This window comes from Ambystoma mexicanum, chromosome 7q (genome assembly GCF_040938575.1).
Source record: "Ambystoma mexicanum isolate Mex_15411 chromosome 7q, UKY_AmexF1_1, whole genome shotgun sequence".
Taxonomy (NCBI): domain Eukaryota; kingdom Metazoa; phylum Chordata; class Amphibia; order Caudata; family Ambystomatidae; genus Ambystoma; species Ambystoma mexicanum.
The window spans coordinates 20,495,898-20,518,230 of record NC_090941.1 but is presented as its reverse complement, the minus strand read 5'-3'; the positions used below and the strand labels follow the sequence as shown (position 1 = coordinate 20,518,230).

At 46.2% G+C, this 22,333-nt stretch overlaps 1 protein-coding gene across 4 annotated transcripts in view; it reads right to left on the bottom strand.

The window, feature by feature from the left end:
- Positions 1–22,333, bottom strand: part of NIT2 (nitrilase family member 2) — a 717,582-nt gene that overhangs the window by 336,908 nt on the left and 358,341 nt on the right. For all 4 annotated transcript variants that reach the window (XM_069639171.1, XM_069639173.1, XM_069639169.1 and 1 more), the window contains 2 exons: positions 13,907–14,000; positions 12,023–12,097 (listed from right to left, as the gene is read on the bottom strand). In XM_069639171.1, the coding sequence (XP_069495272.1) occupies positions 12,023–12,097; positions 13,907–14,000 (169 nt within the window). The remainder of the gene's footprint in view (positions 1–12,022; positions 12,098–13,906; positions 14,001–22,333) is intronic.

Here is a 22,333-nt window from a genome sequence, read left to right as displayed (position 1 = left end):
CTTATAAAATACTCCCATTGGGAATTGAACTTATACATTTACACACATAAAAATCATTTTAATCCAAACTTTACAAAATGGGGGGGATGGGGAGGTGTAAAACACTCCCACTTCAAAATCTTATCCGGAGCACTGCCCCCACCCCAAACAGCGAAATGAACTGTATCGCATACCTTGAGTAACATTCAATTGAAATTCTTCTAGGCTTTGAATAGATTATCTAGTTGTTAATAAAATATAAACATTACACATCTCTGTGTCCTGTTTCCCCAACAAGATGCTATATTGAATACATTTTCACTTTGATTTTTGAATAATATATTAATTTTAAAGTAAAATCGATAACAGTTCAGCCTCACCATTTTCTTCTGAATGAATGTGTCCAAAGTACACACACTTGGAAAAACAATACATGACTTGGCAGCAGAGAAAACAAAAAAGGCATGCACCAAACAACATTCACTTAGCATTTCAGTTCATGCCCACACAGCAGACACAAATTCAAGTCATTGTAAAAAGAATAAGATGAGAAGCAGCCGATGAATATAGGCTTTCTACTGCCCACGGCTGACGTGTTCAAAACACTGCCAAGATTAAACTACAGATTTGCTTCTAGATTTGCATATTGCAAAAACTTTGTCAGAAAATTCCATCTCTTCAACCATTCCAGACTCAATGCTTAACAGAGCCAAAGAATTCAATCAAAGGTAAAACAGGGACAGTTAAGAGATATAACTCCTTTGCCTTTTGAGGAAATGCGAGCCAAGGCAAGGTTATGATCTTAAGAGGGGTGTGAAGGTGAACCAGTAGTGACCCAAACACAGGATCGCAGTCCAAAATAAAGGGAATGTCCAATCAAGGTTCTATAAACATATATATACTTTAAGCACCCAACCTGCAATAGAAAAAATAGAAAATACTGTACAGAAACCCACCCCGAAGGAAGAACAGAGAAGATGTAAGAAGTAATGAAACTCTAAGTGTGGTTCCAGGGGTGGTAGGTGAATTATTAGGCACCAAAAGGATATGTCTATGTTGAAAACAGGTGAGATCATGACCTAACCAGTCCCTAGAGCCCAAGTGGACCGAGGGGGCAGTTCAGGGTCAACAGGACCTGGATTTAGTTCTTGGTGGGCACCGAGTAGGGCACATGCGGTTGCTCTGTGCAGCAGAAGGGGGGTTCTCGATGCAGGCCAGGGCGGTCCCTGGACTGCTTCACAGTTGAACGAGGCTGAGTCGGGCTTTAGCTACTCGGAGGGGTTGATGAGTGACGCTCCAGCGTTTCGAGTAAGCGTGCAACGGTCACCGAAAGGGTGACTTTGGGGGTGTCGATGTGCAGGATAATGAGGCTGGCCATTCGAGGGCTATCTGGAATGAGCCATGGTTGTAACCTCTGGTCAGAGTTGGCATGTGATTGGGTCCTGGCATCGATAAGTTGATCCGGAGATAGCAGGTGGCGGGCTTAGCTAGAGCACGAGGCAGCATCAAGGTCCTTCAAAGGGCAAGCAATTGTCGACTTGGTGGAGGAGCGCAAAAGCCAGCGGTGGCGCCTTCCCCCTCGTTCAAGGTTTGATCAACACAGAGTGAGCGGTCAGTAGAACAGGGAGCTTCAGCTGGTCTGCCCTCCAGCTGTGAAGCCCGCTCAGGGGGACTCGGGACAGAATGGTTCTGTTCAGGGCCTACTCTCCCAGCATCAAGTGATTCTGGCACACAGTGGTAGATCCTGGTCCACAGCAAAGTCCACTCCCGATGTGTCCTGGGAGTTGGGAGGGGGAGACCTTCCTTCCGCCTAAACTGCTCCTCCACCTCAGGTTGAGGGCTTTGTAAAGCACAACTTTCTCAAAGGAAGTTCAGTGAGTTCTTCTAAGGTGAATCTTCATGTATTGTGAGGATCTGAGAGAATCTAAAGAAGGAGTGGGAGACCCCTTCTTTTAAAAGGCAAAAGTCCCCAGGTGATGGGACAAAAGCTAGCCTGACTTAGTGGTCCAATCCCTGTTGTTGAACAGAGTGGACTTTGCCATTCCGATGTCACACCCAAAGTGCTGTGCTCCAGAGGAAGTGGAGGGAACAGGAATGAGAGACACAAAGAAAAAAAGATGGTCTCCTTCCATTAACCACGGCCTCCTGGCTACTCTGTCACCCTCTTCCCTTCCCACTAGGAACAAAGGCCCTTAGAGATGCAGGACCCTAGTATGTTGCTACTCTTTTTGAAAGGGTGTGCTCCTTTGATTCCCGGGCCCAGGGCACCTACCCTCACAAATAGATCAAAGAAAAGATCCGGTCCTGCAGGCTCCTGTCCTGCCATTTGGCAGTCTCCACCGTGCTGGCCAGAATACACATCACCTTCCACAGCAGAGCTGACTCACAAGAGTGGACATACGTGCTATATGAACTGGGATGTGGCAGCCATGGGTTGTAGGTGACTTGTTCAAAATACAAAGGATCGAATGCCTTTTTTTCGACACCAAAAGTGCCGAAAAATACGTTTTGAATGCTTTTTTTTTGTTTTTTTTATGGGGGGTTCTAAAAAATTTTTCCGGTACTTTTGGTTTCGAACAAAAGGGCATTCAATCCTTTTTTTCAAACCTATGACTGGACACCGCAGCCATGATCAAAAGTAGTACCATGCAACACGCTTAAACTCTCGCATAGCTTTATTTAGAGTTTACCCTGCCACCAGTATTGGTTACTCCTCATGATCATTGAGGTTTTGGTAAAAGGGGGCATATCTTAAATGGGCATATCTTAAATGCCCCTGCAGAAACTTGGCTGCCGCTGTCGAGTGGGCATCTACTGATTTTTTAATCTGCTCTTCGCCACGAGCAAAGCAGGCGCTGCAGATCGGGCTACTGATGCAGCAGGGCACAAGTACACTATGCTTTTGGTATAGAGTTGCCGAAAAGGGGAATCCAGTTGGCAGAGTACCCTTTTGGAGATGGAATTACCCACATACGTTTATGTATTGATAAAAAATAAAAAAAGCCAGGGCTTTGTAACCTTGTCAGGTGGCAATTCCTCACACTGTGTACATTCTAAAATGTGACATCCAAAATGCTCAGGAATTCAATTTTTTTAAAAACTTTGTTTATTGTTGCTTCACATAGCAGCCAGATAGTCAAAGGCATCACATTGATACAGCATGGGTTACTTCAGCAAATACATGTTACAAACATAGCAACTGGGCTCTCGCATGGGTTACAGCAAAGACGCATGAAAACGTGACTAGTACCTTAGTTCTATGGGGGATATTTGCGGGCTCGGAGGGGGCAGCGAGCTTGGGTCTTCAATAATCTCCTCTTGTAGTGTATGCAAGTATGTACGGAAGGGGGTGGCATATATCTTTGGGTCGGCAGCCCACTGGGCGCAGATTGATCCAGCGTTCCTTCATGTCTGATGCCCAGGTAACATCTCTGAGCCACTGTTTTATGGTGGGGCAGGCGGGCTTGAGCCACAGTAGCAGTATGCAGTGCATTGCAAGGAGCAGGCACAGACTGGAAAGTTTATTCCCCTCCCCCCCGAAAGTAAGGGAAGCTCATGAAATAAGCAATTTATGGGTTCTGCGTCAACCGTTCAGTATAGCATAGTACGGCGAGGGCCGCGCCCCAGTGAAGCAGGAGGAGTCCAACTGCCTGTGGCCGCCCTTGCCTGTGATGCACATGCTGAGCACCTGATTGGACAGTGCCCACAGTCCCATTTCTATTGGCCAGCATGGTGAGACGAGCAGAATGTGACACGTGCACTTCCCAAAGTACGGCGAGGCCTGCGCCCCAGTGAAGCAGGAGAAGTCCTTCTCCCTTCTCCCACAGTGTGTTGCTGTGTTCCCTGACATCCTGTTGACGTGACTGGTCTCGGGTGCTTTAAAGATACCCATCTCATCACATCGCTATGCTTATTCTCTACTATACACCATCATACAACTAGAACACAGCTATACCACTGTTTAATTCGGCCTGGCTGTTCACATACGAATACGACCCCATGAACACCTCATCACCCTAATAAAACGCAGCTATCCAAGCACATTCTGGCCTTGTTTCTCACATGTGTGTCCTTCAGGCCTAACACAGCCAGAGAACAGTCTGGGTGTCCAGCCACCAGTCTACACGCATCCAAAAGATATCTTCAGCACCACACCTAACACTAGGATGCAGCTACCATCCGGCATTTACATCAGCTGCACACATTTGGTGCATCCACGCACCTTACGACTCTACCTCTCTCTACTGACCAGAACAATCGGTTCCCGAGGGCGTTCAACCTACCAGCGCTTTGAGGTCAAAGCAATGATATATAGAGCGCTATATAAATGCCAAGTAACATAACATATTGCCCCCTTGCATGTGACGCACATGCTGAGCACCTGATTGGACAATGCCCACAGTCCCATTTCCATTGGCCACCATGGTGAAAAGGACAGAATGTGGCAAGTGCACTTCCCCAAGTACCGGTACAGCCGCGGCACACTGAAGCATCAACAATTCTTCGTCCCTTTCCACTTCCTTCCTTCCTGCACACTGTCGTTATGTTCTCTTAGAATGTTCCACATGCATCCACCAATTACATTAAAGAGCTCTCCATGTAACAGTATCAGTTTTGAACAGTAGTCCTCTGCGTACACCACACCCAAAAATGCCATTGTGCAATACCTCAGCCTGCACAGTGCAATTTCGATGGCCATCCTTAAAATCCCCGGATAAGATTTTCGTGCTCCGTGCCGCTGTGGGGGAATACATTTCAACCAGCATAGTGGAGTTCATTTTTAAGGGCGGCTCTCCAAAGACTTTGTTTTATTTTTCGTGTTTTATTTTTCGTTTTAGGTGCTTGTAGCGAGACACCTTTCTTTCCCTTCTTCATTGCTTTTCTGAGTTCTACTGGTCACAATGTTATAGTAAACTCTTCACCGCATATCGTAGACTAGCAAACAAAACCACATTGCCAATGGGCGACAAGGAAATGCCATTTGCGTTAAAAAACTCAGCATCTCCAGAACTAATGAGGTCATTGTTGCAGAAGAACATCCCACAAGCATGCCCACAATCGGACAGGATTCTGTTGATGAGACACCTCCCAGCGTCTGGCTCGGAACAACATTCATCACCAGTGACCCATACTCTTCTTGGTAGTATAGATGAGAAGAGCACCTTGGCAGTTGGGAAGAAGTGTCGCACAGCATTGAGCAACTTCCTGAGTCGACGGAACAGACCTAAACAAGCCACGTAACCCATGTGCATACCCCCGTAGTGCGGGACTATGACATCCACAGTCGCAAAAATGTCCAGGTCTCTGCAAAGTGCATGCATATTGGCAAAACTGCGCTCAGACACCGTTCCACAAGGTGTCCACTCCTTCGAAACCGAAATTGCCATCAAAGTGTCTTTCCAGGGCATACTTGTGTAGATCGATCACAAACGCATCACCCAAAATCAACACGATGCGTTTCACCATCTCAGCCATCCTCACTATGCACAGTAATGCAACACTGTATGACCGCCGCTTTCAGTGAACCACACCCCCAGTATCTGATTGGCTAATCCCCAAAGTCCCATTTCCATAGGGCCGCATGATTAGAAGCAAATTCCCAAATTACCGGCAGAGCCGCGCCCCAGTACAGTAGCATTCCTTCCTCCCTTTCCACTAATTTCTTCTCCACCACTACCTCATTGCCTATTGCTAAACTGTCACACACGCATCCACCAAAGCCATACAAGACCGTAGCATCTAACACTGTTAGTTCTACACAACACTTCAAAAGTGCTGTTACTAAATCAGCCGGCAAGTGCCAAGTCACTGCAAAACAAGTCTAGTAGAAAATTCAGTAAAAGATTGAAAGGTTTTTGCATCCACGTGCAACCACATGAGCACCCATCCCCACAAAATGGAGGTATGCAAACTTCTCCAACCATATGTTTATAACTCTGTTAGAAGCACCTCTGCATACAATATGTGCCACTGAGCGGCCATTACGTTCTTCAAAACCATACCAGTTTCTTTCTCATCCCCTACCATGAAGTGGCACTACAGTGATATGTGCTTGCAACGTTCTCATTTACCCACATCATACAGTGTAATATTGAAACAGGAACGCTCTGCTTTCCTTCCGACAATGCAACAAAATGTGTTCCCCACTAACCCACATCCTACATAAGTCGTAAAAAAATACCACCAATAGCAGCTTTCAATGTATCGCACGAAGCAACAGCAGCTTTCCCAAACATCACTATCTACACAGCTGTACTTCTGTCTAGGCTGCACCATTACAAACAGCTTTTTTTTTACATTTACACCTTGTACTGTCAGCCCTCTGCAAGGCATACAGAAGCGGAGTGTGCGATTTGGAATGGTATCTCTCATGCACTGAAATAGGGCTACTAGCTCCCAGGGGATGTGAGGAATAAAGTGATAAGACTCTGCATTATGTAGAAGGCCTTCTGGGCCCTGGAAGCTCTATACCTCCAAATCTGACTTCTTATATATGTCCATGCGTGAACTCTTCCATCGTCCACCTCCATTTCCCTCAGGGCCAGGCTCTTCTGCAAAAAAACAGTTGGTGCAAGATGCGCTTCTTCGCCTGGAGCCTTCACTGCAACAGCCTCTCTCCCTCCCTGACACTTGAGGGGAACCATTGCGGGTTCCAGAAGCACCTCAAAGCCTTTCTCTTAGCGGCTGCTGTGTATGCTCCTCTCCCCGGCTAACTGCCTGACGTACCCTTATTCTGCACTGGTTAGCTGGTGACTCTGTGATATGGGCCCCATGTCACCTCCCCCCACCAGGCGAACCGCTGCACTGGCTTTCGAGCACACCATGCACTTAAGGACTTTTTTCTGTATGCCTCACAGTTCATCCACCACCTGTTGTGTGCACTTTGCACAACTGGCCCGTATTTTTACTTATTGTCCTTTGTTCTTCTTCCCATATACTGTACCTTCCCCTCCCTCCACACATGCACTTGGGCGATGTAAGTCACACCTGCCCTAGTAGGGTGGTTAGCTCTATCTCCCCTCCGTTTCCCCTCCCTTGCCTCATTGCGCTTTGCTAGACGTGTGTGTAGGGGCATTACCAATGCCATAGCATACAATTGCACATCATATGATATCATACCCACATTGCTTGTACAACAGTGGGATGCCTGCCACTTACCTCATACACTGCAAAGTTGTTTTTGCTTTACACAGCACCCCACTTACTTCACACTTTTCAAAAAATATCGCACAAATGCTGCACAGCTTGCATGTTACTAACTTCAAACAAATACATACATTTCAGGCATACACCCAGTGCCTGCCCCTTACCTTGCACACTTCCACCATAGCCTTCTGCACTTCTTTGTCCAAATAGACCTTCGGCCACAGTGTTTCCGTACACACCAGACCTCACAGCCTTATAGAGCAGTCTCTTTTGCTCCACAATTTCATTTCTATAGCTCCCATCCAGAAAATGGCTTTTTGTGCCACGTGCAAGCATGCAAGTACAGCGTAATCCGCAGAATTTTCATGCTAGGGAGGGAGGCAGAGTGGGGTGGGGGGTGGCTGAGTGTAAAACAGGATAGTGGTTTGGGTGTGTAGAACTGGCTCAGAAAACAAAAGTTCTTTTTTTTGTCCTGTTCCTTCCATACGCATTTTTTTTCTATCTTTTTCAATGACTGTTTCCTTCTCCTCCTCACATTTGTACGTACTGAACGTCAATGCCGCTCTTACATTTCTACAGGATTGTCTGAAATGCTTTGCGCAGTGTGTCACACATCCCAACCTCTGGCTGGTCCCAAGCACCTCTTGGTGGTATGGAGGAGAAAATCACCCTTGCAGTGGGAAAAATCTGCATCACTACTGTCAGCAACTTCTTGAGGTGACGGAGCAAACGTGAACACGACATGTACCGCAAATGTAGTGCTCCATAATGCACAACCACAACATCCACTATACCGACAGAGGCCACACATGCACAAAGGAGAACCATGGCACCGAAACTCCACTCATACACTGTTCCCCACAAAGCCTCCACTCCTAACTGAAAGTTAGTATCAAAGCCTCTTTCCACAGCATACCTGTGCAGTCTTGCACAAAGTTATCACCAACGATGAGAACTCTGCGTCTGTCCATCTCAGTCAACCGCACTGCATCGAGGTTTGGATAAATCTAACACTGCCCCTTCCCATCAACCACACCATCCACACCTCATTGCATAATCCCCACAGTTCCATTTGCAAAGGCGCCATGATCAGATAAGCAGATTGTAGCATGTGCGCCTTCCCACCTACACAGAGTGCCACACGCCAGTACAGCAGAGGCACTCCCTCTTCCGTTTCCACTATTATATATACAACACTCCCGCATTACGTAGTATTCAATAGGCACATACGCATTTAGCATTCACATCCAAGACCTCTGCATCCAACACTAGCATTTCTACACTACACTGCAGACGTACCTTTACACACTCACAGTACACGTCTGGTGTCATGTGAAAGCACCTCCAGATAACAGCTCTCCAAACCGATCCACACTTTAGCATCCACATTCACCCACAGCAGTACCCAGCACCACCAACTGCAGGTAGCAGTATTTTTTTCTCCTCCCAGCACTCCACCAACTCCAAACATTCAATACTTCCAAGTGCAGTACAGTAGTTAGTAATCTACGCAATGCATGCTACTAAAGCACATACACTATGCCGTTCAACCCATGGCACTCATACACTCACACTTTCTGAACACAGCACTCCATGCACACACTGCAGAACTGTTCACTCCATAAGCTTCTGCCATGCACAGCTAAAAGCTAAATGTATCATGTGTGAACAATAGGCACACCCATGAAATCAACAATGCAGCATCAACTCACAAACCGCACACAAGCAACAATGTGACGAGTACTTACAAGCAATGCATCCAACATGCTAAGACCTCACCACACACGGCACACCCTAGTGCACCCCACGTTCTACTCCTCATGTCATGTGTAATGCATCCCCCATATGCAAATACGTCTGCCACCTTTCACCCTAGGCACATCTTTGCATGCATGGCACCATGACGTTGCGTTTGCTCTGCTGAACGGTATGTCAGTAGCTGTGTACATTGTCCATATTGCAACTTTGTGATGCTAATGACTTCCTTTCATGGAGCAATATGTTAAAACACTTCCTGAAGCAAGGCTCATGTAAAGGGCATCCCATAGCAAAAGGAAATGCTGACATATGACTCCCTAATGTGCAATACCTTGAATGACCTACACCATATGCTCGTAAAAGCATAGCACCTCACTTTGGTTGTTCCACCAAGTGTCAAACGCTCTCTGCACCCATTATTGAAAGGTCACCATCCGCTGAGGCAACTCGGCATGGCTGCATTATGGTATGCTGGCGGCCGTCAAGGGATAGGCCCTTCGGTGCACAGCCTTTGGCCATGTACCCAATAGTCCACACCCAGCCCTACATAATGGCCCCATGATGGGAAACATTTGCCACAATCCACAAACGTAACATAGGATGGGTGCTTCAAAGGGCAACTCATGACAAATGCAAATAGCGCCATGTGGCTCCCTAATGTCGAAGGTGCTGCAATAATGTACACCATATGGTATTGGATGCATTTGAGGTCACTAGTGCGGTTCTACCACATCCTCAAGGTCCTGCAGAACCATTTATTGAACGTCACCACCATCAGAGACATGCATACTTAAAACTGGATGTCTGTGTTATGGCGGCATACTATAGTGCAGGGCTAGCCTCTTCGAAGCCTGGCCTACGCCCTATAACCTTTTGCCATACACCCAACAGTGTACACCTGGGCCACACCCAACACAAAGGAGTCATGCCGGTGAACAAGTGGCCAGGTACATACAGGTCAACCCTAGCCACTTCTCACCCACTACCTCACCACTGCACCCACAGGACACACTTGAGGAGTCCACTCTATCAGGTCCAGGCATCTACTACACAATGTGATAATTGCAACCAATCCCCACACCCATTATTCCAACATGTTATCCAATCATCACAAACCGCCCATCGAAGGCAACAATGTCAAACCTACTTCACCGCAGGGCACATATTTTGCGGTGCACAGTGGCCACCCATTCATCGAAGGGGCTACTGGCGTAGCACATGCAACACACCGTACTACAGTGCAAGTTTCAAGTTTCATGTGGTCTTCATTGTACTCCCCTTCTGCCATTGCTCTACCATCACTGGCCGCTTGGGCCTCACCACACACAGCACACCCCAGCACAATCCATGTTCTATTCCTCATGTCATGTCTAATGCACTCCCCATCTCCAATTGCACCTGCCAACTTTCACCCTGCCCACATCTTTACATGCATGGCGACATGACGTTGTGTTGCCTGTGCTGAACGGTATAGGAGTAGCTGTATAGATTGTCCATATAGCAGATTTGTGATGCTGAAGACTTCCTTGCATGCTGCATTGTGTTACAACACTTCCTCAAGAAATGGTCTTACTAGGGCCTAACCAAAGCAAACGCAAATGGTGACATGTGCCTCCCTATTGTGCAACAGGGCCAATGATGAACACTGTATGCTAATGTACGCATAGCACCTCACTTCTGCTGCTCTATCAAGTGTACAATGTCCTGCACAACCATTGTGTGCTACTCATCAACTTCAAATGCATACAGAGTGACAACTGCATTGCTGGATTATGTTGTGGTGGCTGTGATGAAAGCCTAGCATCCCAGGCCACACCCACCACAATGTAACAAAGCCATGCGGGCGAACATATATGCATATACCAGACAACACAAAGGCAACATAAGCACCAGCACTTCCACCCACCCACCACACCATAAAGCAGGAAGGCGAGCACACGTGTTCCACTTACCGTAATGCAGAAACATATTGCTGTGTTTCGCACCGCTACCCACTTCCTATCCCAAAGCGTTATAAGCATACCTTGCCAAACACACCACAACACTATTCTCCGATACACCATGGCAGCGTTTCCCAAAAACTTTGACACACAGCACACTTCCCTCCAGTCAACCACCGGCCGCATCCAATGTTAGTCTACATCACGGCAGGCCAATGACACTTCGATCCACGGAGCGAACAGGGAAATGGGTTAGTGATTTTAAACAAAATGTACTGGTTGGATTTCCACCAAACACGGGCTGTAGCCGTGCGCAAAGTTTTTCCCCCTTTCAGTCTATGGAAAAAAATAAAATGTGGGGCACCCCTATAGCTTTGGCCCCCCCCCCGCACAAAACCTCACCCAACTTGGCGAAACTATTCAGAGCCGCCAATATACTTTTTTTGCAAAGTTTGGTGACCATTCCTCCTGGGGGAGAGAAGTTATAAGATGCCGAAAAAGTGCTCTTCCTATGGGTTAAGCAACTTAACCATAACTACACGGCCGCTACTATAATATATATATATATATATATATATATATATATATATATATAATTGATTTCTTCATTTCTGCTACATTAAATTTTATACAAAGTCACCAACTCCTCATATGTCCATGCGGAAACCATAAACTACATACATAGCATGAAACCTTGCTACGGCTGCTCCTTACCTGCCATTTTGGCTATACCAGCAACTTGGCAATATTCCTGTTCATAGTCAAAAGGATGCGATTTTCCAGTGTTTATGAAAAATGAGATGGGCAGCAAGGGACAGTATTATATTGCCGCTATAATTGCCACTTTTTCACTGTAAACGCAATATGCGAGTTGTGTTATCACTTAAAGTATAGTTTTCATGGAATTAAAACATGTTGATAGCCCCAGAGAGAAGAAAAATGATATACTATGCTTAACCACATGCCTAACATCAGATTATTTTTTTACACTTTCAATGATATGCTGAAAATATGGCACTTATGAATGGTTCACTGGTCTGTGTAAATTGAATGAACAATGTTTAATATAATACATGTTTTTAAATATACGATTTCTAAAATCAGTCTTCCTTCCAAACTTGTAAACAAGTAGATTCTTGGTAAGTAACTCAAATGCATGCCCATACAAACCATTCTCATTTTGAGCACAAGTAGATTACCTTTTTTGGTATAAATTTGAGCAAGCTCAGGAAATCTCATATCATAGCAAATTCCCACTCCGACTTTGCAGTAAGCTGTTTGGATAAATCAGAAATGGGCTGTCAGTGCACCCCTTTGTAAACACCCACCAACATTTCATCAATTACATGTTTTAATATGTACTGGTCTATTTTCAAGATCGTTAAAATAGATTGATATTAAATGGTAAAGGCCAAGTCAGCCGTAAAAAGAGCCAGGGATATAGAAAACCAACAGCTGTGGGGATGTTGGCCGGTTACTTACAAGTTTCAAATATGAAGCCTTCATCCACGGCACATTTTTAAAATTCTCAGTGCAGGTCTGGCCAATTGCCTTAACAAATTGTTGTTCAGTTATTCCAGCTGATAAACTATTACTTGAACAGAATCCTTTCATTTTGCAATCTGGGATTGTAAAATTACTGAAAGCAATCCCACGTACAGCATGTTTTCACAAATCACGTATGTTTGACAGTGGCGCCTACAAGGAAAATATCTGTCATAGACAGTAATAAAAAGCACCTTAACAGAGCATCTTAGAAGGCAGTGTGCAAAGCCCTGTTTTTAAACGTATGCCGGAATATCCATGTTCGTTATTTTCAAACTAAGGACCGGATTAGGCATTTGCGTTTCTGAGTGGACTTTCTAGTGATGCACATGGCATACCCATCAGCCCATACACACATGTAATATGGTTGTACACTTAAAATCTAACGAAATACACACAACCCCTACTGGTTGAAACAGAATAATGGAAGTTCACGGCATGAAGGCGTCTGAAACAATGTATTGTGCCAACATTTGGATTCAGTTATGTGAGAAAAGCTTTTTAAAGCACTTTCCCAGCCTACTGCTGTGCTCACTGCAATTTTAAATGAGGCTGCTTGAAGGGGAAATGTTAACATACACGTTGGTGCAACCTGCATTCGTCGCCTTGCAGTATCTAAACATTATTCCACAATGAAGCAAACACAGTCACATTTTGAAGCTGCCCCAATAAAAGGACCCTATGGTGTGCATCAGGTAGCAGACCTGAAACAAAAGAAAATATTTCCTTCCCCACTGGCGATTTGTGGCTCCACTTTTGAGCCACGCGTTTCCCATTGTTATGATATTGAATGCAGACATTTTATTCATAATCTTGAAACTATACATCTTTGATTAGAAGACTGAGAATTTTGTTTCATATAAGAGTTTTTTATTATACCAAACAGCAACTCAAAAAATTTACGTCAAACAAAGTAAAAATACTTCCCATGTTTTCAACAAACAAGATACATAGTCAACCAGATTTTGTTTACAACATCTCTCGTCAAATCTTTGCGAGCACAAGACATATTTCCAACAAACTCCAGCATTACTATGCCATTCATGAATACCATTTACAGCATCCAGCAAAGGGGAAGATGATAACGAACCAAGCCATCATATACTCACCCACAATGCATGACGGTCCAAATAAAAGTAAATACCAAAAAGGTTTCGGAAAACAGCTAGAACTATTTGTATCATGAGTGATATCGTGGCCGGCCAAAATAATACGAGGAGACAATAACAAGGCCTATTTGGAAGTCAGCAGTTGCACCATATCAATTTAATGTGACATTTGATGGAGATAACAGAGGCTGGATAAACTATGGTGAAGAAATGTACAACTAATCAAATACTAACAGTTCCACCCTTCTGTATCGTTAGTTGGGACAGCCATGAGCCAAAACTAATAACGGATACAGTTGTGTTTTAATAAGCTGGCATTTAAATTACATGATCTTTAAGGAACACAGTTCTAGATGACCCCTTGTTTTCATTCTCTGCTTCTTTGAAACTCAAGTTTTAGTATGTAAAGGAAATGATTCTCTTACTTACGTGTGTCAAACATTGAGAAACTGCTTCCTGGGTTCAAAGTTTCAGACTCCTTAAAACAAATTTTCCCGGGAACATCAATGTCAAATAAATGAATCTGTTTAACATATCATGAAAAAAACATATTTAGACACATAAACACAGTAAGTGTTCAAATAATTCTACGTTCCCTCTATTTGCATAGCTTTAGGGGTAATGAAGCCAAAAACATTGTATACACTTATAAATGGCATTCATGTATAGGCTTGTGTCAGTGCCGACATTCAGAAACTACTTAGGTTGGTGCCAACTTTAGACCAACTTTGCCGCTGCCGCTTTATGGGTGGAATTTCTACAAACAGTGTGTCTTTTCCATAGGACCCAAAGTCAGAGAGAACTAGTGGCTTGGGTTGAGTGGCTTTAATTGCTGCTGCTGGGCAGGATCACGAGATGGTGAAGTGACAGAGTATTTAATTTAGTATTAATTGTTTTGTGTGTTCACTAAGCTTGAAATAACTGAGCACTGTATAGCGGTAGGGGGTTACAGGAATACATTAGATAACAGAGGTCCTAAAGGTACTGGCTTACCATTTAAGATGGCAGGGAATGGTTAACATGTAAAGTTCATGGGGAACATCTAACCCTGCAGGTTAAAAAAAAAAGAAGAAAAAAAAGAGGGTAGTAGAGGGTGGTCATCAGGAAGGGTACTGGGCTGGGTGGGTTGAAGGGCTGTACATTATGGAGTGTATAGAAGGTGTTCCTTGAAAAGGAGGGTCTTCAATTCTTTTCTTAATTGCATGAGGATAGGAGTGAGCCTGATGTTGATGGGTAAGAGGTTCCACAGTTTTTGGGCATCCATCGAGGCGGCCTGCTTTATTTGTTTCATTGTTGCTGCTCTTAACAGGCAAGGGCTTGGTAGCGCTGAAAATATTCAACATCCTAAGGGATTCAGAACTTTCCACCAAGGGGCTCAGTCTCAAGTCTCAAAGTATGCAACAGTAAACCTAAATGCCATGAGTTCTGTGATGCGCTGGTCCACTGCTTCCCTATCGGGTATTCTCAGTTACCCTGATACGCTTAAGGGAAGCATACATTATTGTTAAACGATCATCAAGCCAAATACCTTAGCATACACATAACAAATGTATTCAGCAAACACCTTCAGTGCTAAGCATATTGTATACCCCAATGCAAAGCCTTGATGACTCTTGCAAATGTGGGTATTTAAGTCCAAATAAATGACAGAAGGGCAAATACAAACAAACATTTACATAAAATGGAAAATTCGCAGCTCCAGTTTAAAAGAAAATAAAAGCCTTTCATTTCTGTAATTTAGATTGAATATTTGATTAATAAAACATGGTAGACTGGGCACTAATTCTGGTTTCTCCTCTTTGGGAGCAATGTCAAACCCACTTGCGTACATATGATGTAACTAAATTGCACTTCGCCGAATAAAGGTTGTACAATATCCCAAACCTGTACCATTTTCATTTCAACTATGGAGAGCTAGAAATGTGCAATTTTGTTTAATATTTGTCACAGCAACCATTGACTCAACGGTCCAAGAGTTTTATTTCAACAAACAAAAAAGGAATCCGTTTTACCTGAAGTCACTATTGGAATTCAGCACACAAATCAGGTTTCTCTACAGCACCCTGGTCCCCAGTACGTTGCCTCTCCTCCTTAAGATCTCGCCTTCTGGGCATGTAAAAAGTAATTGAGTCTTGGGGGCTGAAGTGCCCCAAACTGCTTTCCTGGCTGAAACAGTTGCTTATTTGGCAGTCATAGAAGTGGTCACAATGTTGCAGGTGATGTGAAAGTGGTCCAACATTTGGGTCTTTGGGAGGGAGTATGCACTGAAGAGCCATAGTGAGTGAGGAACCCTAGAACTCCAGTAGTGAGGGCTATAAACTTTGATTTGAAGTTGCTTCATTTCACCACTGCTGGATGGTCTCTCAAGAAAGATGTGACTCATTTCAAGGGGGTGCTGATAATGATCCCATTTGTTCCGTTGCTGAAGGCCTCTCCACTCAACTGCTGCAGCAAGATCCATTGCAGTGTCCCTTCCTCAGTCTGCCTGACCAAGAATCTGGTGACCGGTTCTCCTGCTGCTGCATCGTGGTGCCATCATGCTGCATCCTCTTCTTTACGTTAAAGGTACTGTGAGACTCTTGGTAGAACTTATCTAGAGTTGCCTTCGATTTGTGTGTTTAGGAGTTTGCCCAGGCCTAAAGCCTGTGTGCCTACAGGGATTCTTCTCCGACGCCCCCAAGCGCCCACCCCCCGCAAGAAAGAAGTGTACTTACTTGTTACAAGTCTTCTTCTGGAACTCAGGAACATTCTACAGCTTTTGCTCCTTGCTTGTTTTGCCGCCCAATCTGCCTCTTGAGGCACTCGTAACTAGATAGGGTTGAACTTCTAAAGCATAAGGCCTCTGTGAAAATAATGCAAGTCTTAACTGCTCTGTGCTGGTCTTGATTGATTGATTCATTCAGTCTGTCTTTCTTTTGCTTTCCTTCTTTCTTGAATCAGTGATTGCAAGTATTAATTGTCAATTGCTTTTACTTACCTTGAACTGCTTCCAACTATTCTACAAGCGTGTACAAAGTTATGTTACCTACCAGTATAATCATTCAGTGATTGTTGGTTGATGAATACTTCTGCTAACCTGAAGAAACTTTGTCCCTAACGTGTATTCTAACAGAAGGTTTACCATTGAATTGAGTTAGAACTGCAACGGTTCTACTGTATATATGTATAAAGTTTCCATTACTTACCTGAACTGAAAAGTGAACCTAACGTTGCCAAGATTGCATAATAAAAAACAAAATGTATATACGACTGCAAGTTGGTAAGGGTCTTCTTGACGGTTTGTGTGCTCAAAGGTCTTTGTACTGTACTACAGCCCTTCTCCCTCCCAAAATGAGCCTGGCTGCTCAGCCATAGCTACCAAACCTTTTGGGTAGTTCAGGCCTAGTTTACGATTTGGAGCCCTGTACTCTGAAAGGCGAGTCTTCTATAGTCCTACCTTAGGTGGACTTTAGGAAAACTCTTTAACAGTAATAGATTGTGGTTCAAAGATTATGGGCCTCATTTCTTTGCCGGTGCAGAATTAACGTGCCCGTATTACCTCATTCCTGTACGTTTTCACACCAGCAAAGTACAAGTTTGCTGGTGTGGTGGAGGAATTACCTCCAGCTAGAAGCTGGAGGTAATTCCGCCACCCTACAGGCAAAAATAGCCGGTATTACTAGCACCAATATTACTGGTGCCAATAATACCTGCGGGACTCCATGGAATGGGGATTTACAACCTTCACTAGCACTCGTAATCTGCGTGCCGTAAAGGTGTTACCATTTCCCGGTATCCTGGTGGAATTAGTACCACAATACCGGCAAAGTTATAACAGGGCCCTATGTCTCTTGGTTTGTCACTGGCTTGGACCATCTTTGGGCCTACTGAGTCCTGTAGAGTTCAACATTCCCTTCAAATTAATCAAGTAGAGCCATGAAGGTCTTGTGGAAACATGGTACATAAAGTCATTCTCCTCACTTCGCTAAAAATGTTTTACAAATGTTTCCCCTTCTCGTCTTGTTCTCCAGATTCTTGCACTCCATGCCAATTCGTCTACCAGGTGTGTTATCGATTGTATATCCTTGTGCACCTTAGGAACCACACTTGCACTCTCACTCAATGACAGCTCTGATGTATTCACTCCGTCTCCCAGGACAGTCACTTCTGTTCCAAGTTCTGGAATATGTGTGTGCACTTCATTCTTCATAGTAGCAAACTCCTGCCTCACTTCTTCTTAAAGCAACTTCGATACTAGTAGGTCTTCTTTAGTGAACGCCACTGCGGTAAAACTCAGGTCCCACCGCTTTCTCAGCCTCTGACATTTTGGAGCAGTACTGCAAAGCTTCTCTATACAGGTAAATGTCAATTTCCCCTCTTCGGCTTATTTGCACCCACTCTCCATCATAATAGGCTTTAAATCCATAGAGACTGACTTCTCAAGACAGACATCCAGAGGCAATGCCCTTTAGGAGAGAATGACAATAGGCCGCCTGGGAGAACGTTCTCACTTTTTCCCAGGTCTGGGTGATCAGCAGAAGTAGTGTTGTGTTAGCCCTATATAATGCAGCATCATGTTGTTGCAAATCTTCCAAATGTCGCCCTTCAACACCAACAAAATCACTCCTGCAGCATTGATAAAACAAACAGTGGCTGGCATCCTCCACGCAAGAAGGTTGTGCCGCCCCTATCCCGAACCCTTCATCTCCTTGTGAGGGTTTTATAATTTTTATCCACACTCCTGCCCCAAAGAGCTTATCCATGTTGTTCTCAACTACTTTGGGAGGCTTATCAAGTGCATCACCGTAGATGAAAAGTATCATACTTCCCATCAGTTGGTAAATGGTTAGAGGATCTAAGCAAACGATCAGCCCTGCAAAATGTGTCTTGAATCCAAACAACATTTTGAAAAAATAGGACAACATATGGCCAACTTTCTTGGACTGGTAGTGTGAAAAACCAGAGGGTGTCTCGTAGTCTAATCCCCAGGGATCGCTTGCTCAGGTGGCCAGGGCCCTGCCATCGCCTTTGGATCCAGATACTGGGGGTGCACTAGTGCGGAAGGATCATTCGGGTGAGGGGGTCTTCAGGAGGGAGGGTGAGATAGCCAATGGTGAGACACAGTCTCCCTCCCTTTTTGACACCTTTACCACATCCTATTTTTAGGATATTCTGATTTTCCAACTCCCCCCACCCCCTTTAATGCACAAGCACTGAGATGAGGAAGAGGAAGGTTTGAGCGAAGAAAGACTAACACTCAAACATTACACCCGACATGTCCCGTTAGCAGTCAGGCAGAGTCAGGCAATTAACCCCAATTGCATACACCGGATACCAATTGACGTTCCCCACACAGATAAAAGGTGGAGCACTGCGACACACTGAGCAGGGCTAAGCACAAGAAGGAGCAGTTCTTTCGGGACAGCGGCGAAGCAGGACAGCGGTGTCCAGTAATACTGTCCCCATATATATGGTTGCCATACATAATGTCACTGGGAAAAGGTTGTGGTGTCTATGCGTCTGCATTCATACTTTGATTGCATTAGTACATGTGCATTAGCACCTTATGAACAACATGATTGTATGCTTTTATTCCCTTGTATTATTTTTCCACATTAGTTTTTTATCAAATATCTGCCTGACTGTTTTAATTCTGTGTTTTTTGCGTTGCATGTACCATCCTTTGTGTCCAATTTCCATTCTTTGATGTATTAATTCAGTGCTATGAATGAACTATATTATGGGTTCTACTTTGGGGGCACTGTGCCGTACTGCATAATTAGTGTAGTGGGCAAATGTGATAATTTAAACTTTGGCCTGTTGTTACTGGTTATTTATTGCGACTATCCGTGGCTAAACATTTTTGGTTGGATTCCAAGTATTATTTATCTTGGCTTTGCCTTTGTTCCCACTTTGTGTTCTATTACATTTCCTGAAATATTTGGCACACGGGGCGTGGCTAAATGGCCACGTAGGAGGACGCGTCCGTGAGGAGCTCCTGTGATCCGACATTGATTTTTTACAGAAACTGAAGTTTCCAGTGAACATTGCACAGCGGCAACACTGCCAGGTGTGCATGAATACCCAAGGCATATTCCGAGCGCTGGAAGGGTCGGATCGAGTGCTGGTGCAGAAAGCCCCGGCCGAAAAAGAAAAGCGGGGTGCCCACGGCCTGGACGCGGACAAAATGGTGGACCAGAACAAAGGGTCATAAAAATGACCACAGCGCCATGCTAGGAGCGCTCACTGGAGCGGCGTGCCTGTGCCCGGCACTGCAACAGGAAACGAGGGGTGCCTAGCCTGGAGGCTTACCAGCGGACCCAGCCGGTGGGTAGGCCAGCAGGGCCAGGAGGCAGACTCCGGTGTCCCCAGCGGTGCGGAAAGGACGGGGGTCCTGCACTGAGCTGGTGCGAGTGCCTCTTGGAGCGGGCGAGGCGGGCGGACCGGCTGGCGGTGTGCGCCCAGGGCCTTGCAGCAGGATCGTTATCCCCGGAAGGAGGGGCGACCCCCGTGGGGCCCGGGCCCGAAGAGGTAGGACTGAGGAGAGTGAGCCGGCCCCTATTGTGTCAGTGAAAAGCACCGTGGCAACCCTTGCGCGGCTGCAGCAAGCTCCGCAGTGGATTATGAGCACGGAGGCTGGGACTGGCCTCACAACAGTGCTGAAGGACCTAAAGAGGGGTCCCCCACCAGATCTTGCGGATGGCGAGGGCGCCCTGCGGGAGGCGCCGGACAGGCCCTGTGGTGCGCCCGCTATCTCTAGCTTACATGAATATGCACGCAGCCGGAGCTGGAAAGAAATGATGACAGACATCTCAGAACTTGATCATTTCAGAAGCTGGCGGGAGAAGGATGCTGTGTGTTTAAGGAGAGGATGGTGGAGAGCATTCAATCAGTCTTCATTACCATACTTGATAGGCTGCACTACTACTATTTGGATTTGTTATCTCAAATGGGGCGCACACCCGAACCCGGACAGTGAGGTGGGTTAAGACCCTCAGCGGTCCATGACTTATTGATAGGGTGGCCGCCAGCGTGAGCACGGCCAGAAGAGAGGAAGCCTGGGAGCCTGGACCCCGGGGCGGACGTGGAGCGCCCCGAGGCCGGTGAAGCCGCGAGCAGGGTACCGTGCGGCACCAGAGCGTTCAGCCCGGACGGATATGCGAGACATGGCCACCTGATGCCTGAGCCCCTACATAAGTGGAATTAAACAGATCCACAGGCCACCACAACGCAGTCCTGGTGTGGAGGATTTTGGGGCACCAAAAAGACTCTTGGGAGGGCAGTGCACGGGCTGGGTGGGTCGCACTGGCACCAGAGGACAGGTCAGGGCCGGAGCCTGGGCCTTGTGAAAGAACGTTGCAAATATAGGTGCACGTGGGAGGACACAGTCCACTCTGGTAGTGTGTTAAGCTACCGGGATACCCAGGATACAGTCAGGCCTGGCCCTGACACCTTGGGGAATTTAGTACGCCTGAAAAGAAGATAGCACGCTGTGGGGTGGGCCCGCTTGCTCCCGGCGCACCAAGATGTCTAATAAACCCCTCAGACAAAGGGTCAAGCAGCCCACACTGGATGACTTTGCTAGAATGCCATTAAGCACAGAAGGGGCCAGGAAGAAATAAAAGACCCCCAATGAGGGCTCCGGCCCGATGGGCAACCAAGAGGTATTGGAGGCAAACGCAGACCTGAAGGTGGCCTTGGAGACCAAACTGGGCTTAGCAATGGACAAACTGAAAGCTGCACTTGAGCTCAAGGTAGGAGCAGTGCAGGAGGATGTGAACCTCCTCCGGCAAGATGTAAGGTCACTAGCGAAGCGCACGGGGGCCCTAGAAAAAGAGGTGGCCCCGAGCACGGCGGTCTGCGCGACCCAACAATCAGAACTCCACGCCCTAGCGCAACGTGTGGGCAATCTGGATAACAGGGCAGAGGAGGCGGAGGGACGCGCCAGAAGGAACAACATTCGCATTGTCGGATTGCCAGAGGGTCCTGCGGGAACTAACCCCACCAAATTCATTGAATCCATGCTACTGCAGGATACCCGAGGGAGCCCTATCCCAAGGGTTCGCCGTGGAGAGGGCGCACAGAGCCCTGATGAGGAAGCCGCCGCCCGGGAATCCCCCTAGGCCGGTGATTGCTAAGATCTTAAATTATATCGGGAAAAAATCCTTGAGCACTTTCGGAAAGGAGGCACGATACAGAGGGGGGCTGCGCTTATAACGGCATACCCGGATTATACCTTGCAGGTACAGCGTAGCCGTATGAACTTTGGGTCGGTGAAAAGGAGATTGCGGGAAGGCGGCCACAAGTACATGCTGCTCTGCCCAGCTAAACTGAAGGTATTCCACAAGAGCAGAACTTTGTTTTTTCACACTCCTGAGGACGCCATGGGATGGCTGGACGCGCAGAGTTGCCCCCAGGAATCGGAGATCCAGGAAAACGATGGCGAAGATAAGTAGCATGGGTTTGGAGTTTCCTGGTCGCTGTAGCAAGAGACTTTGGGACTTGAATATAGCATGGTATATAACTGGCGGGTGTACAAGCCGGGAGTAACAGTTATAAATATGATCCGGGGGCACTGAGAAACTTTTGACATAAATAAGGGAGCTACACGGAGCCTGACCTCAGAACCCCCACAGAGTAGCTTAGTTAGGTCACTGGTAGGCCGGTGACACCCTGCTGGGCTCTGTGCCTGGGATTCTAGGGCAGAGCCAAACGCGGGGGGCCTGAGATCCAGGGATGGAGCTGGGGGTAGAGGTTGGGGGGAAGGGGATTGGCCGTGGGGATGTGTAGTGGTTTGAAGTTGGGGATTTGGGAGTTGGGCAGTGGGTTGGGAGGTGTTGGGGGGGGGGAGGGTAACGTGCCAAAATGTGAATCTCC